General features: G+C 32.0%; 2 protein-coding genes across 2 annotated transcripts; both read right to left on the reverse strand.

Moving 5' to 3' along the window:
* Positions 1-4,884: 4,884 nt before the first annotated feature.
* Positions 4,885-8,124, reverse strand: LOC105786418 (phenylalanine ammonia-lyase). The gene is made up of 2 exons (XM_012612832.2): positions 7,634-8,124; positions 4,885-6,769 (listed from the first exon to the last, which is right to left on the reverse strand). The coding sequence occupies exons 1-2, from the start codon at positions 8,047-8,049 to the stop codon at positions 5,020-5,022; spliced, it is 2,166 nt and encodes a 721-aa protein (XP_012468286.1). The 5' UTR covers positions 8,050-8,124; the 3' UTR covers positions 4,885-5,019.
* Positions 8,125-12,702: 4,578 nt separating this feature from the next.
* LOC105786419 (pentatricopeptide repeat-containing protein At2g35030, mitochondrial) lies at positions 12,703-15,361 on the reverse strand. Its single transcript, XM_012612833.2, has one exon. It carries the CDS (start codon positions 15,206-15,208, stop codon positions 13,304-13,306), a length of 1,905 nt encoding a protein of 634 aa, XP_012468287.1. The 5' UTR covers positions 15,209-15,361; the 3' UTR covers positions 12,703-13,303.
* Positions 15,362-17,551: the final 2,190 nt, after the last annotated feature.

The following is a 17,551-nucleotide window of genomic DNA, read 5'->3' on the forward strand; positions in this document are numbered from 1 at the left end:
CTTAGGTGCATTTTATAGAGGCATCCAATTAAATTGGTATTTAAGTTTCGTTTCGATTAAAATTTCGAAATGTTTTATTATTTTGACGTGTTTTGATTTTTGATCAAGATTTTAATATTTTAAATTAATTTTATTTTTCTTCTTAACCATTTTAAAATTCATATTTGTTTATCAATATATCTATATTTGCTTAAATATATAATAATATAAATTTTATTAAAAAACTAAAAATTAAACTAAAAATATCTATTTAAAATATTTAAAAAATACATTAAAAAAATCTTCCACCCATACAAGAGATTTAGGGTGAGTTTGGATGGGCGGTGTGTTTACCTGCGGTTAGTGTAAAAATAACGGTGGCGGTGAAATTAGATACTGTAGTGATACTGTAGCGTGAGACAAAAAGTAAGCTAAACTCACCGCACCGCACCCAATCGCCCATCCAAACCCGCCCTTAGTGGCTTTGTTGCAATTGTAACATGAAGCAGCCTAAATAGGGGAGTTCCACTAAATGGAAACATAATGGCTATTATAGACAAAGAGTCAATGAATCATAATTGCTTGCTTGCTTTCTTCTTTGATTTGCTTATATGAAAAAAATATCATACACATTCCCATCCCTATCTTCTCTTACAAAAAAAACTCATTTGAGTTCAAATTTGGAACATCGATCAATTTGTAATGTATTTTTAAATAGAATTCGGGTATTTTTTAGTTATCTTCTTATGAATTGAAGATCTCATTTAACTTCGCAATGCACTTTAAAATGCGTCAATTCGAGTTCGGAAACTTAAGTTATAATTAATTTAGTGAAGACTATGCAAGCAAAAATCTTTAGACAAGTTGAATACGAAATTTCTGAATTGGAAAACCCTTCAGCCACTGATTTCTATTCTTTAAACCTAAATTTTAGAGTTTTATATTGAAATTTTAAATCCGAGTCAAGTTGACTCAAAACTACTCCAACCTAACAATTATCCTTCAACCATCTCCCCTTAATTTTAATGGGTAAGGATGTATTTGAATCACTAATTTCAATAGCATCCATACACTCAAATCTCGTACAAAAGAAGGCCAGAAATTCTAAAACCAAATTGAAGAGACTAAGAGTGACTTCCACCATCGAATATCATGAAAGCAAGCTAAAACTATGCTTATAACTTTATTGGACAACCATCAAATCCGACAAAGCTACTTTGATACAAAAGGACCATATTAAAAGCAACTTCACTAAAATAAGCTTCCATTATCAAATATCATAAAAGCAAGTTAAGATTATGCATATAACTTTAATGGACAACCATCAATTTGTACAAAAGCTACTTCGATGTGGAAGAATCAAATTAACATCCACTTCTTTGAAACAAGCTTCCACCATAGAGGAGGTAGGCAGGGCTCTGGCTCCCCAAAAATAAAAAATTATTCTTTTAATCCTTTGAGTATTTGTGAAATTTTAAATTAATTTAACGGTAACATTATATTCAAAACCTTCTTAAAATTTAAATTTCCAAAAACAGAAAGCATATAGTTTATTTCCTTCGAAATTATAAAATTTTACATTAATAAAATGATGAAATTACATTTTTAACTTCACTCCTATAATTTTAACGGCCAATCATTAGATTATCGGGTAATCGAATTTGGAGTTAAACTCATCTATTTACAAGTGTCATTCCACTAAAATGGATCGAATTTCACCAAAAGAAAAATCCAATCACTTTCAACTTTTCTAAGGCCCAACAATCATCTGTCAATAAAAATCATGATTGCTCTCTCTTTACATATTTGGACCTAATCCCAATTTTTGCTGCTGGATTAAACTCGAAAAGTATAAAATATTAAAATATATACTGATTAAATTTGTAATTTATGCATACTAATAACATAATTTTACTTATTGATTATATTATAAGGCATACTCTGTCGCATTCCGGACAAATTAGAGACGAAACAAAATCAACGTTATGACGAGGATCATCGGGACAATGCGACAAAGTTAAAATGGTGAAATAGAGACGACGTCGCAACGAGATGATATGCCTTGTCACGAAGTGGTAAAGTGTATTAAATTTAAATAGAGTTTCTTTTCTCCCAGTTAAACTCTACTCTCTTATCTTTTCTCAGTTAAACTTTAATTAATCTAGAAATATTTTAGTCATATTAGAACTTTAATATTAGCCTATTTAAAAGGTCTTTGTAACCCTGTTTTAGAGAGTTAGTGAAATATCTCTTACGTGAGATTTGGTGAAGAGTTTTTGAGAGAGTTCTATATTCGGATTTTGGGTTTTGCTCTTTTAGGTTTATTTTCTTTATCTTGTACTCTTCGTTGGTTTGTCGATTAGTGAAGTTTTCTTTACTCGTGATTTTTAACCTCTTCAGAGGAGTTTTCCATGTAAATATTTGTGTGTTCGATTTTCTTTACTTTTCTTACTCGTTGTTTATACAGATCGATCCCCAACAAATGACAAAACAATTTATGGGTTTAACTTTTTAAAAGAAACAATTTCACATTGAAATAATAAACATTATGCAATTCAATATCCAACCAGGCATTCATATAAAAAAAGTTAAAATATGCTACATTACCTTTACATAATTCGAATTTGAGATTTAATATTTGTATTTTAAAAGTTAAAATTCAATCTTTTACGTTTTCATTTTAAAATTCTAGTTCAAATATTATTGTTGCATGTAATTTCTATTAAAATTTTTCAACTTAACATGTTTATTTTTGTCAATCATATGCAGCGTACATTATATAAGTGTAGTCTAATCAATATGTTAAGTTATCAAATTTTAACGGAAAATTTATAATACGTAAAAACTAGATTTATAATAATATATAATACTATAATATAAATATTAAACAAAATGTTAAGATGCTTATATATAAAATTTTAATAAATAAAAATATATAATATTATTAAATATTAAATTAAAATAATATAAATATACATTTTTAAAAATATGAGTGAACGCTAATTAAGTCTGGATTAACCTTTTATAAATATAAGTTTTCCTCCCAATTTAAAAGCTTAACTTGACTAGACTCTAAATATATATATATGGGTAAACTACATTAATCGTCATCCAATTATGGATTTTTTTCTTTTTTATCGTCGATTATGAAAAGTTACAAAATGATTACCTAATTATTAATATTTTTTTAGTCACTCAACTATCTTGAATTTTTTCATGTTTCTATTTTTACATTAGCCAACCAGTGATTTTATAACTTTTATTTTTTATAACAAAAAAATTATAATTAAGTGACCTGTAATGTAATTTACCCTATATATAAAAAATAAGTTAATTGTTTAAAAAAATAACCTCATTAAATGTGCTTTGGTGTGATTCAGTGCTTTACATTAGCTGGAACGTAATTAATGAGTGGGGATGATACGTAGTGTTGGCAGAAGTGTGTCCTTTCATTTGTCAATCTAAGTTTTGGTTTTGTTGTAGGTATTATACACACACACTTGTCAGCTTCTGCCATTTTAGGAGTTGTTCATAAATTATATGATCTCTCTTTGGGCCCATGGTGGTTGCTTTGGTGAATACCCCATAATAAATATTAATAAATATTAGGGAAATCAATAGGTAAAACTATGGGTTTTTTTAGATAATTGATTCTAACTTCTTTGTTGAAACTGAATTTTGGTCTGTCCTATTCCACCAACACTGATCACATTATCAAATCCAACAAAATCGATAAAAAAATTTTATGTACCAAAGTGGATTGAGTTACCAAGTTCAGGGGGGCCAAAATTATATTATCTCCTTATTTTACTCATTCAAGCATCTTCTCATATCCCAAAGATGAAGCTACGTGATTTGGTTTTAATGTTCAATTTGATATTTAAATTTTGTATCTTAATTTAATATGATTGTTTAAAACTAATAAAAATCTAATTAAATTGATATTTTCCCAATTGGGAAAAGTAAAAGCCCAAACTTATTTTCTAAACCAAACCAGCCCAAATTTAAAAAAAAAAAAAAACCCAACACTGAACCTAGACTAAATCAAGAAAAGAAAGGAAAGTAGATTGAGTATTAGTTCAATTGGTATTGGCATTCTTGTCATTGTAAGAGGATATAAGTTCGAGTATGTTGAAACGTATAATCCTTTTATTTGATAGTTTGAGATATTCTAAGATTTCAAGATTTAATCTAGGACATGTTAGATAAATTTTTTCCAAGGACTATCCATAAAATAAATGAAACATTTATACTCATATAAAAAATTTGAATTTAATTTGGTAACCTTAACTTGAGTTTAAGCATATCAAGCTATCAATCGAATCGAGTTTTGACTACTTTAATCCTCTATTCCGGCAATTTAATTTCTTAATTGAACTTTTTATTTATAATATATCTATAATAATTTTAATATTAATAAACTACTACTTTCCCCTTAATATATGCACTTAAAATCCAAACCCTAAATTTTATCATTTAAATACAAACAAGTTTATATATGAAACAAGTTCAAACTCGAGCCCAAAACTCCCGTCCAAGGAGGCAAATAATATAAACAAACTTAATTGAACCAAATTTTTTTATTTCGATTTTATCTCAAACTTTCGTTAAACTTCTATAATAAAACTTAGTCGAGCTCAAATCAAATTCAAGCTTCTTGAATTCAATTTGGCTGGATTCAATTTCGAATATGTAGGAAACCGACCCCCTTCCTAAATTGAAAAGAATTGTTTTAGACCTCCTAAAATTTATAATTTTATATGTCAATATATGATAAAATTATAGTTTAACCCAAAAATAAGAAATTTTTGATTTAATCTTTTAAAAAACCGTAAAATTCTGAAGAAAACCATCTTGCTAAGTACTAACATTGATTATTATAAAGTAAAAACAAGAGAGAGAAAATGAGAAACAAACATATCACCCGTACATTCACCTCATATTATCATTTACTATTTTTTTTTCACAATGAAATTGAAAGACAATTAAGCTGAAAAAACAAAGAAAAAAATTGAAGAAATAAACAATGAAAAAAGCACACTAACAAATTGGAAGTGGAGCACCATTCCAACCCTTTAAACATTCCATCATTGGATCGATAATCTTCCCTTCACACATAGCTATGAACACCTTATCAAATTCTTCACCTGGTGACTTACCTTGTTCACCACTCAACAACCCAGTTCCAAGCTCTTCCCTCACAAATTTATACAATGGATATGATCTACAACCCTTGATCTTATTAGGGATTGTTGCATTTCCATTTTCAAGTGAAACCCTTGTACCTTCAACTTCTTTTGGCAATGCAGCTTTGAATTCATCTTCAAATGCTGTGATCTTTTGGAAAATGGAAGTGTTTGTATCCTTTTCATTGTCACCATTGGCGAATGCGTGTTCGACAAGGACTTGTCTTAGCTTTTGCATTAAGGGATAAGTAGCACTGCATGGATCATCTATGTAAGCAAACACGTACTCGCGGTCCACGGCTTTGAGCAAATCCTTTTCGCAGAATCTCGATGGGTGGAGTTCACCATTGTTACCGGTTGTGAGGGTTTTCTTGGCTACTTGACTCACAGTGTTCTTCACCGTGTTCCTCAAGTTTTCTTCTAAATGCCTTAAATCAATAGCTTGACATAGAGCTACCAAGTATGTAGAGGACATGAGTTTCAAGATATCGACTGCTTCGGCTGTTTTTCGTGATGATATTAGTCCTAATGAGTTCACATCTTGATTGTGTTGTTCGGCACTTTGAACATGGTTGGTGACCGGATTAGCTAAGTATTGGAGCTCGGAACAATAGGAGGCCATTGCGATTTCAGCACCTTTGAAACCATAATCAAGACTCGGGTTCCTACTAGCGGAGAGGTTTGATGGGAGACCGTTGTTGTAGAAATCGTTAACGAGTTCCGAAAACTGAGCAAACATAAGTTTCCCGATAGCTGCAATAGCTAAACGAGTATTGTCCATTGAAACACCAATAGGTGTACCTTGGAAATTGCCACCATGTAATGCTTTGTTCCTCGAAACGTCGATCAAAGGGTTGTCGTTGACAGAATTGATCTCTCTTTCGATCGATTTGGTTGCGAATCTGATCACTTCGATTTGTGGACCGAGCCATTGTGGAGACGTCCTCAATGCGTAACGATCTTGTTTCGGTTTTTGCAACGGGTCCATTTCATGCAATTTTTTAGCTGCTTTAACATAAGAGCTTCCATCAAGTATATGTTCCATTATAGCAGCTGCTTCAATTTGTCCTGGATGATGCTTCAATTTATGTGTTAAATGATCAGTAAATTCAGGTTTACCATTCATAACTTCAGCAAAAATTGCTGATAAAATTTCAGACAAAACAGCTAAAATGTTTGCTTCAAAAAGAACCATGGAAGCCAAACCCGAACCGACCGCGGTGCCGTTAACTAAAGCAAGTCCTTCTTTAGGCTGCAACACAAAAAAACCCGAATCGATCCCGGCAACACGAAAGGCTTCTTCAGCATCAAGGGATTCTCCATTAGGTCCAACAGCCTTGGAATTAGGCCTGCCAGTGAGTAATCCAGCAATGTAGGAAAGAGGAACGAGGTCACCGGACGCAGTAATCGTGCCGCGGAGCGGCAAACACGGCGTGATGTTGTTGTTAAGAAGCTTAGTGATTGCCTCAAGAATCTCAAATCTAATGCCAGAGTATCCTTGTAAAAGGGTATTGATCCTAACAAGCATAGCTGCTCTGGTTGCTGAGTGAGGCAATGTGTGACATGACTCAGTTCCATTGCCAAATATCCCAGCATTCAAGAACCTGCAACAAAAAATATTTTAACATTAATATCAATCACAGAAAATCTGATAAGTGATTACAGCCTTATGAATCTTGATACAAATTGTAGGACCACCTTTACAAATTGACAAACTAGTTTAATACCTCGGTTTTAACTCAGCCAACCAGGCCGAGTCAACTCAACAATGTTCATTTTTAAAGGGTTAAATCAATATTTTGGGCCTGAATTTAGCAATTTTTCTTATCTTGGAATTTGAATTTCTTTTTGTTCAAGTTGAGTGCAAAACTTTAAAATTAGGGACCGCAATTGGAGGCTGACAAGGCCCCAGCCCCTAAAATTGGAATCCAAAATTTGACAAATGAAAATTTATAAAGTTTTAAATTAATAAATAATAAAATTGCTCAAAATAATAAATTTTTTATTTAATCTTTTAAAAAATTACAAAGATATAAAGTATTAAAATGACGAAATTGCATTTTAGATACTATAAAGATATACAATTTAATTTAACCCAAAAAAAATTCTAGCTTCGTTTCTGATTAGCAATTGTTCCTACATTGAAACCAGAATTAGACAATTATTCTCACATTTGGGCTTAAACTTTTTTTTGTCTGAATTAGTCTTTGAACTTGATAATTGTTCTTATATAGAGGCATAAACTTTAAGGTTTTCAAGGATTAACTCGGGAAATAGTTTAAATAATTGTTAAATTTAAGGTCTAACTTGAACCAAAAAAAAAAAGTTCAAAACCTAACATGAGAACATTTGCAATGTTTGGGGCTTAACTTTTAACTTAGGAAAAAAATTAAGGCCCAATGTAAAAAAGTTGCCAAGGTGAGGCTCTAAAATGTGATTTAACACATTTTGGAAAGCTATGAACTTACCTAATGAGCTCTTTTTGGAGGGCAGCGCCTTGCTTGGTTCGTCGATGAGAAGTAGCACCAAAACCAGTGGTGACACCATAGCTATCAGTTCCTTTATTCATACCATCAAGGACCCAATCAGCACTAGCTTTAACACCAGCCCTTGCATCCTCTGAGAGTTCAACCTTGACACCCAAGTCACGTGTAGCAATGGCAGCAACTTGAGAAATGGTTAAGGTCTCACCACCGAGTTTCACCAATGGTTTCCTAAACTCAGCCACCATACGTTTCACTTCATCTAAATGGCTCCCTTTAAGTGACTCAGCAGCAACACCCCAGTTCAAAGGGTCCACCAGCACACCAACACCACCATTTGTGGTGCTGCAAAAGCTCTGCAAATGGCCATTTGAGGTACCATTTTGAGTGATGGACTCCATTGAAATGAGAAGCAAAGATTGACCCAGGAAAGAATATACAAAATGGTGAGGTGTTTAAGAGTGAAGAAATGAAAGAAACGAAAGGGGGGGTTAAATAAGGGAGGGGGAAGGAAGTGGGTAGGTAAGCATAAGGGGGTGTTGGTTGAGACAGGTTAAAGAAGGACCGTTGGTTCGACGATTGATCGAAAGGAGGGAAAGAAAAGAGCGTGGACTGGATTTGGATCACTGACAATAATCAAAGGGGAAAAATAAATATTTATATATATGTGTGTGTGTGTATATATATATTGACTGGTAAAAGTACTGGTGGATGGCTGGCGATGGCTATGGGGGTTGGTGGAAGCTGAGGACTATATTGTTGAATGCATGCACGTTTTAAAAAAGAAAAAAGAGTTTTAGTGCTCACTGCCCCCATGGACGTAACCGAGGACCCGGAAGCCCGTCTGGCATAGTTCCGGATTGGCAAAGAGAACTTTTGGCCGAGGAAACCCCATTAACTCGGTTTGTTAAATTTAATTAAATAAATTATTAAAAAGTTATAAAAATAAAATAAAAAATTTTAATCAATTATTAATTCAACAGATTTTTTAATTTAATGCAATTGATTTATACCTGATTTGAAGTCAACTGGTTCAAGTCTTTTCTCTATATTAGTACCTTAGGGTGGGTTTGGATAGGCGATTGGGTACAGTGCGGTGCGTTTAGCTTACTTTTTATCTCACGCTATAGTATCGCTACAATATCTAATCTCACCGCCACCGCTATTTTTATACTAACCGCAGGTAAACGCACCGCCCATCCAAACTCATCCTTAATTAGTTTGGTCCCTAATCACATTAACGGTAGCAAAATTTGAGTGGATATTTTTCTGAAAAGTGGATAAAGACGTGCTAAGATGATTTATTTTGGATAAACTACACATTTAATCACCCAATTTTCATAAGTTTTCATTTTGGACATCAACAAATAAAAAATTTCATTTTGGGCACTATTGTTAAGAACCATTTTTATTTTAATCATCCGTTGTACACTCCTTTTAGTCATTCAAGTTTGGTAAATTTTCATTTTGTTCACTTATTTTATCTTTTTAATTTTATTTTTAGTTACCAAAAATAAAACTTACGAATACTTATAGTGATCGCTTTAAAATTGTGTTATAAAAAAACTCATAAATTTAATGTTTAAATAGTTTTTTAAAGAATTATGTTTAAATATTTACTTATATTTTAAAAAATTTAAAATTATTAGAAATAACTAAACTTGTTTAATGATTAGGCTTGAAAAATGAGTTTGGGTAAAATTTGAGACCCATGTTCCGGGTCAGACTAAGCTTAGGCAAGCATAAAGTGTATTAGTATCATGCATAACCCAGTCAAACCTGACTCGGCCCAACCCACGAACCCATCTAGAAATAACTAGCAAATATTAAATTGAAGCATGATGAGGATAGATGCATTTAACATTCATAATGGAACGAGACAAATGGAAGGGTAGAGCATGTTACTTGTGGAGCGATGGTGAATTTGACAACATTTACTCTACCGAGCTCCATTGCCATCCTTAAGTCATGTAGCTCACTAAGCTTGGTAGGCTTGTTTCGGGATCAGTAAAAAAAATTGACCTTGGACCGTGTATCCTACACATAAACTTTAAACTTTTATTAAAACTTTAAACATAAACAATCTAAATATTTTTAATGTTTGTATTATAATATAATATGTTTATTCTTCATATGGTGAGTTATATAACATATAAAAAATTTAGATAATAAAATTGTAAAACAAATCAAGTCAAGCTCGTGTCTTGAAATGTTGGAGTACAAGCTCGATTCATATTTTCAAACAAATTTATTCTTTTTTAAACCCATTTCCGAGATTGATATTTTTATCCAAACCTTTCCAAAAATCGAACCGTCCTTCTAGTTTGGATAGATAACCAGATCCTTGAATTGAATTAATCAACGTATATTATTTAAACAAGACCCAACCAACTTATGGATAAGTCTACTACTCACCTCTTAAACTACTTGTACGACCAATAGATTACTTCAAGGGTCGGGTCAGGTTATATCCATAAATAATACAAGTTAGTGTTTTTAAAAAGTAAAGATATGTTACAGGTATTTGTATTCTTTATAAATTTGAAATTTAGTTATTTTATTTTTATTTTTATAAATTTAGTCCTCTACTTTTCATATTTCAAAATTTAAGTCTAATTATTAATATTGTTAAACTTGTTTGTGTAACATTTAAAAAAAAGACATTCACTTGGTAGCAATGTAACTAAAAAATGACATTATAATGAACCTCAATTTAACAAAATAAATTTACTATTATTAACAGTTGGACTTGAATCTTGAAATTTAGAAAGTAGATGGACTGAATTCTTAGAAATAAAAGTAAAAGGATTAAATTCTAAATTTATGAAGAGTATAGGGACTTATGAGATATGTTAACCTTTTATAATTATATATATGCATATATATACACACGAATATCTATGTAGTAATATGATTAAGATTGTATTGGTTTTTTTTTAGATCCACTTGCTTAGCGATTGGGTCTTATTTGTTTGTTTTCTTTCAATTTAGTCCATATTTGGAATGGAATTAAGTTTAGAATCTCCGGACCCTTAAATAATACATATTTAAATCTCAATTTTGATTAAATAAATAATTTTAAATTTAAAAAGGGTATATATATATATATATGTTTTCCACATGTTATTGCCAATTTTTTTTAATGTAAAAACCAAGATGCAATTTTTACTCCATTATTTAAGCTAAAGAGACATGTGAATTTTTTTAAAAGCTTATAAAATCAAAAGACATTGATTAATTGCGGTTGAGTCGAGTTTAAGTCTTAATAGAGGAAAATAATTTTGCATTGTTATCTTTATTCACGTGACTCGAATTTAAGATCCTACTTACGAGATATTAAGTTCTTTACCGCTTGGCTTAAGCATTGATTTAAGTAACCGTCTTTATATGTATATGTTGGTCTCAAATAACCATACAAATTCAACATTAAAAGATGAGAAAACGGGTTTATACCTAGAGTTAGAACCCTATACATATCGCGAACAGATTTAATCACAAAAATTATTTATCCCTACATGAATAGCTTTTCTTAAAGTTAACTTACAACTATATTAACAATTATCATCAAAACCAATAGTGACAAATAGGGGCAAAATCGAAAAATTATTTTAAGGATCAGAGATGAATCATGATTTATGGGTTTTACCATTATATTAATATATAATTTTATAAAACTTTAAGGGACTAAATCATAAATCTTGAAGGGTCAAGGGCATTGCTTCCCCCTTACCCTCTGGTTTTATATTTTTATATTATTGTATGTATTTATAGTTTAATTAAATTAAAATTTAGAAAGAAAAAAAAAAGGGTAGGTTTGGAAGTTGTGGATCATGTGATTTTGGAATAGCTACCAGCTTCTATAGTACTTGCTGTCCATACTTCAAACTTCACCTAATGGTTGTTTGCTTCCAGTTAAAACTATTATTTGTCAAATTTAAGAGTAATGAATACAAATATATTTAATTATATAAATTTATTTTATATTTATATTTTATATATATAAAAAATGAATTGAATCATCTGCTTATTCTCACTATAAAAAAAGTTATTATGTTTTTTGCATTTAAAATTATCATCATTTAACTGACAGAATCTTAGTTCGATTAGTATGAGTATTGCTGTCAATGCAAGAAGATGTGAGTTCGAGTGCACTGAAGCGCATTATCCTCTTATTTATGGGTTAAGGAGGGACCATAGGTAGTTCTAAACATTATAACAAAATTGAACGTATAAAAATTAAATTGGTTACTTCTATAAAACAAATTAATTTACTTTTGAACCTATAATACAAGGATCAATAAGGTAATTTAACCTCGAAAATATAAGCCTAGAAAAATACTCTCGTTTTGCATATTTTATTTCTATCTTCCATGCTCTTAAAATCTTAATTATTCATATAATACTAAGGAACAATTTTTTAATGGATATATCTAGGAAGAAGATTTTATGGATGCCCTCAATAGTTAATAAAATTTCATGCTAATTATTCGTATGCAAATATTAGACTTGTTTAGGGTTGTAGATTGTTAGTGGTAGTCGAATTGATCGGGGCATTAGTTTGTCAGTTTGACTGATTTGATTAAAATAGTATTAAAATTTTTAAAAACCCAATTTTACTAGTTCATGTTGGTTTCTGATTTAACCGGCTCAAAGTCACTCTCTGGTTCAGTATCTCTCGACCCAACTAGTCTGATTGACTAAATCGATCTAGTTCAAACAACATTGAACTTATTCATTTAGGTTTGAAAGTTGGTTTTAAATTTGAAAATAGTTGTGTAAAACAAATTAGACCCATTTAAAATATGAGTCAAACTCAAATTCCAATACTCAAAGCTTGATCTCAGGCCAACTCAACTTATTTTTAAGTGTATAATATGATATAATTTATATCATGTAAATATTAAATATATTATAAAATAAATATTAAAAATGCTAATTACTTTATTTTTGAAAATTTAATAAAAACAAAAATATAATAAAATAATTTTTATATAATTACTACACATTAAATAAAATAATTATCCTTTTTTTAAAAGAATATATATTGAGTGGCCAAAAAATTCTCGTGAATATCCATAGAAAAGAATGAATGGATGATACGGATCCTATTTTTGCTTGCACCTTCAGTTGCTTCACTTCAATTGATAAGCGTCTCAATAGTACATCTAATTTCTTACCTAGCTCACAACACTAGACCGAGATAAGAGCCAGGGACGAAGTTAAAAAATTGTTATTACAAAAAATAGTAATACAGACCAGACATGATATCACCAGTATTCAATCAAGTCCTTTAGCTCCTAAATGTTAGCCCCTTTGAGGAACTCTTTTTGCTTTCAAAATCCAAGTCAATGAGCACAATGGGAATTGCTGATCATATTCCTTGTTGAGGGGGTCCGCTCTCCTTTGGGAGAACTTTTTGAAGTGTCGTCCGTCAAGCAACCGGTCGGTCGGACTCTCAAACAGGGGAGGTGTTGTGCCTAGTCAAGCAACAGTGTTCTTACCCACTAATGCCATATAAGAGCATGGTTTCAAACCCCACCAACGCCAAATACTAAGCATTTCCCTAGTGATGAGGCACTCTCCAAATTCCTTGAACTTGTTGGGTTCTCCTCGGAATTAGGACACAAAACCCAGGGCTAAAACCGAGCATAGACATCAGCAGATTAAATCCTCCTCCTCCTCCAGGTAATTAGTATTAGATATATTTCCAGCCTTCCTCATTTTTGCATGAAGCTCATGCAGTATTGGGTAAATAAGATTAGAATGAGAATGAGATTTGGCACCAACCACAAACACATGAACCTGATTCTCTACTTCTATCCAGCTGCAACCAGGTTGCTTCTTTAGTCCCTTATCCTTCATTTTCAACCTTACCTTAGCAGCATTTCTCCATTTTCCTTTTGAAGCATATATGTTAGACAACAACATGTAAGTGCCTGCATTTTCTGGTTCCGTGTCTAATATCTTTTTCGCAACCAATTTCCCTAAAATCACATCCCCATGAACATGACATCCGGCAAGAAGAGCTTCCCAAACAGATACAGATGGTTTAATCCCAAGCTGCACAATGAATTCAAAAGCCTCCTTGAGCTTCCCTGCTCGACTATAGAGATCAACCAAGCATGCATAGTGATCATCTCTAACCTGAATGGACTTGTCTCTCACAAGCTCATCGAAGTACCTTAGTCCTTCCTCGAGCATACCGGAATGACTGCATGCAGAGAGCAAAGCCACATAGGTAGCATCATTAGGTTTAAAATGTAAATGGGACATTTTTTTGAACAAACTGATAGCATCTTCACCGCACCCGTGATGTGCATAAGCTGCAATCATACCATTCCATGAGACCACATCCCTGTGGCTTATTAATCCATCATCAAACATCCTCCTAGCTATATTTAATTCCCCACATTTGGAATACATGTTAATAAGTGCAGATACAACAATTTCGCTACGCCGATAAACTGTTTTCACAATCGTCTGATGAACTTGTTGTCCCTCAACAAGGCCAGCTAAATTACTACATGCACTCAATACACTTACAAAAGTTCCCTCATTAGGCTTTACCCTGTCTTCTGCCAACATTTTCGCGAAAATCTTCAATGCTTCCTCACTTTGCTCACTTTGAACATATCCCGTGATCATCGTGGTCCAAGAAACCACGTTCTTACATGGCATCTCATTAAACAATTTCTCAGCTCTCCTTAATTCCCCATTCTGAATTAACCCTGTGATCATCCCATTCCAAGAAGACAAATCCCTCATCGGCATCCTCTCAAACAAATCAAAAGCCTCATCCAATTTCATATTCTGTGCATAGCCAGTAATCATCGCGTTCCACGACACCACATTCCTCTCTGGCATCCTGTCGAAAACTTTCCTAGCCTCATCAACCCTCCCATTCTTTGCCAACCCCGTGACCATCGCAGTCCACGAAATGACATCCTTTTTAGGCATCTTATCAAACAATGCCCTTGCATCCTCAACTCTCCCGCATTGCACCAAAGCAGTCAACATCGTATTCCAGGAAACCACATTTCTTTCAGGCATTTCATCAAACACTTCAAAAGCCTTATCGACCATCCCATTTTGCATGTACCCATCAACCATAGTATTCCAAGATACAACATTTTTAACCGGCATTTCCGCAAACAACCTCTCGGCATCCACAATTCGATCTGATCTTATATACCCATTTAGCATCGCAGTCCACGTTACTACATTCTTCCTGGAATCGACTCTATCGAACAGTTTCCTAGCTTCATCAATTAACCCAATCCTGATATACCCAGATATCAATGCAGTCCAAGTGATTACATCTTTATCTCTCTCACACAAATTATCGAACAGTTCCCGTGCTTGGCTTAATTTGCCTTCTTTACTTAGATTAGTGATCAGCCAATTGGATCGTGCCACACTAGAACTAACACTATAATCTATACTGGTTATCGTAGTTTTGCATTTCACTGAAATAACTGGTCGGGGTAGGTTTAAGCTTCGAAGAACGGTGAATTTATTAAAACATCTGAATGTGATTAATGCTCGAGAAATAATCAACATTTCTTTTCTCAGGCACCAAACAAATCCAATTGAAAAGATTGAAATACCACGGATATAGGTTGGGTAAAATTAGAATGGAGTCCCTCTAAGTAGTCAAATTATATTTTGCTCCCTTTATTAAGAAAAAAGATAAATTAATTCTGTATATTAGATCAAATAGTAAATTGATTCTTTCATTAAAATTTTTATCCATTTCTACTAATAAGAACCGTGTGGTTAACGAAATAACTAAATAGTTACAAGGATGTGTCTAATGTATATCATGATAATATACAGAGGTCAATTTTCAACGATAGGAATGAATAAAATTTTAATAATAATAAAATCAATTTATTCTCTCATATAATATATAGGAATTAATTTACTAATTTTTGAATACAAAAATAAAATGCAATTTAACTATTAATATAATAACCTTCATACCACTTCTACCTCAAAACTGAAAACAAGAGTTGTTAAATATAGTTTTATTTATTTATTTATTTTTACATGTAAATATGTAGTTTTTGGTATAATGTTGATTTTAGCCCTCGATATTTATTTCTTTTGTTAATTTAGTCCTTTTTTTTAACAATCTCATTATAAGTTTTGATCATATCTGTTATTTTTGACACAATACCCAGAACTACCCATAGCCCCTCCCCAAACCATAAATAAGAGAACAATGCGCTTCAATGCACTCAAATTCACGTCCTCCTACATTGGCAACAATATCCATATCAATTTAGTCTTTATTCTTTTTTAAGCTAAAACTTTTTTAACGAAAATGCTAACTAAAACATTACTTTTAACAATTTTGGTATGGCAGCTCATGTGGTAGACTATATGTACTTCATGTTGACATGTCACCATTTATCTTATATATTATTTCAAAAAATAATTTAAAATTATAAAAATATTCATAAAATTCAAAAAAAAGCATGAAGTACAAATAAATTGCCATGCAAGATGGTATGTTTAAACTTTTGACATTTTAATCAATATTTTTATTAAAAATAATTCGATTCTTTTTGAAAAATAATGATTAAATTTGACTCTTTTTAAAATGTTAAAAGCTAAATTTAACTCGAACATGAAATAAAGACTAAATTGACAAAAGTTATAAATATTAAAGACTAAATTTATTATGAATTTTTTAAGGGTAAATTGCCTAATTGGTGACCCAATTTTTTGAACACTTTTATTTCGATTATCCATATAAAAATATGACTTTACACACTACACCATATTTTTAACATTCTCTTTTTTCCTCCACTTCTGTTCATCATCTTCTTCCCTTCCACCCAACCACTACTTCCACCATTCTTTCTTCCTTTGCTCCTTTCTTCTTCCATCTTAAAGAAAAGGATAAATCTATGAGAAGGAGTACAACATGGAGGAAGATAGGGGTTAAGACCTGAACTCTGGACCAAAGAAGAAGAAGCAAAACCTTCGCATTATTCTCCACAAAATCATTCGACCACAACTGATTTTTTACCATAAAAAAACAGGACAACTTTATGTTATGTTGTACACCAAGAATCTGATAATGAAGCAACAAAAATCGAATTGACAGATGATCATAACTTGCCAGGCCCAGCTAATTAAAAGCTTTAGAATTACCTCTGCAAGAACAGTAAGTGTGGGGTGGATTTAACTTCAACCAATGGCCTGAAACTCGAAAACAGGCTTGAATTTGTCCTTTCAACTTGTGCTATCTCAAACATTGGCATACACTCCAAAACCCCACTAGTTTAACCATACCCAAACTGCTTAATACATATATATACTACAAAATACAAAGTATCCTAACATATATAAAACAAAATGGTTGTAACTATTAGGATCATTTTGATTCCAGAAAACAAGAAAGATTTATCGTTACCAAACAGACTGCTTGAGAGACTAAAACATCGCTTTGAAAATGCAGTGAGGGGACAAAAACAAACAAACACATGAAGCTTGATGAAGAGTATCCTTGGAACAAGGTTTAATGGTGGAGACAAGCCACATAAGCCATGAGTGATATGTTGGTGAAGCTGTGGTGAGAATAGTGCGAAAGTTTTGGTTCCTCTTCTTTGGTCCAGAGTTCAGGTCTTTACCTCTATCTTCTTCCATGCTATACTCCATTTTCATAGGTTTATCATTTTCTTATTGATGAAAGAAGAAGGGAGCAAAGGAAGAAAGAATGGTGAAGAAGATGACCAACACTAGTGGAGGTCAAAAAAAGGGTTAAAAAAATATGACATGTTGGGATGATTAATTTTTTTAATAATAATAATAATAATAAACTTACCATAGTAATTATTTAGTACCTACCCCACTAATGACTTCAATTATTTTTCTCTAACATGAATTATACGA

This window comes from Gossypium raimondii, chromosome 1 (genome assembly GCF_025698545.1).
Source record: "Gossypium raimondii isolate GPD5lz chromosome 1, ASM2569854v1, whole genome shotgun sequence".
NCBI lineage: Eukaryota > Viridiplantae > Streptophyta > Magnoliopsida > Malvales > Malvaceae > Gossypium > Gossypium raimondii.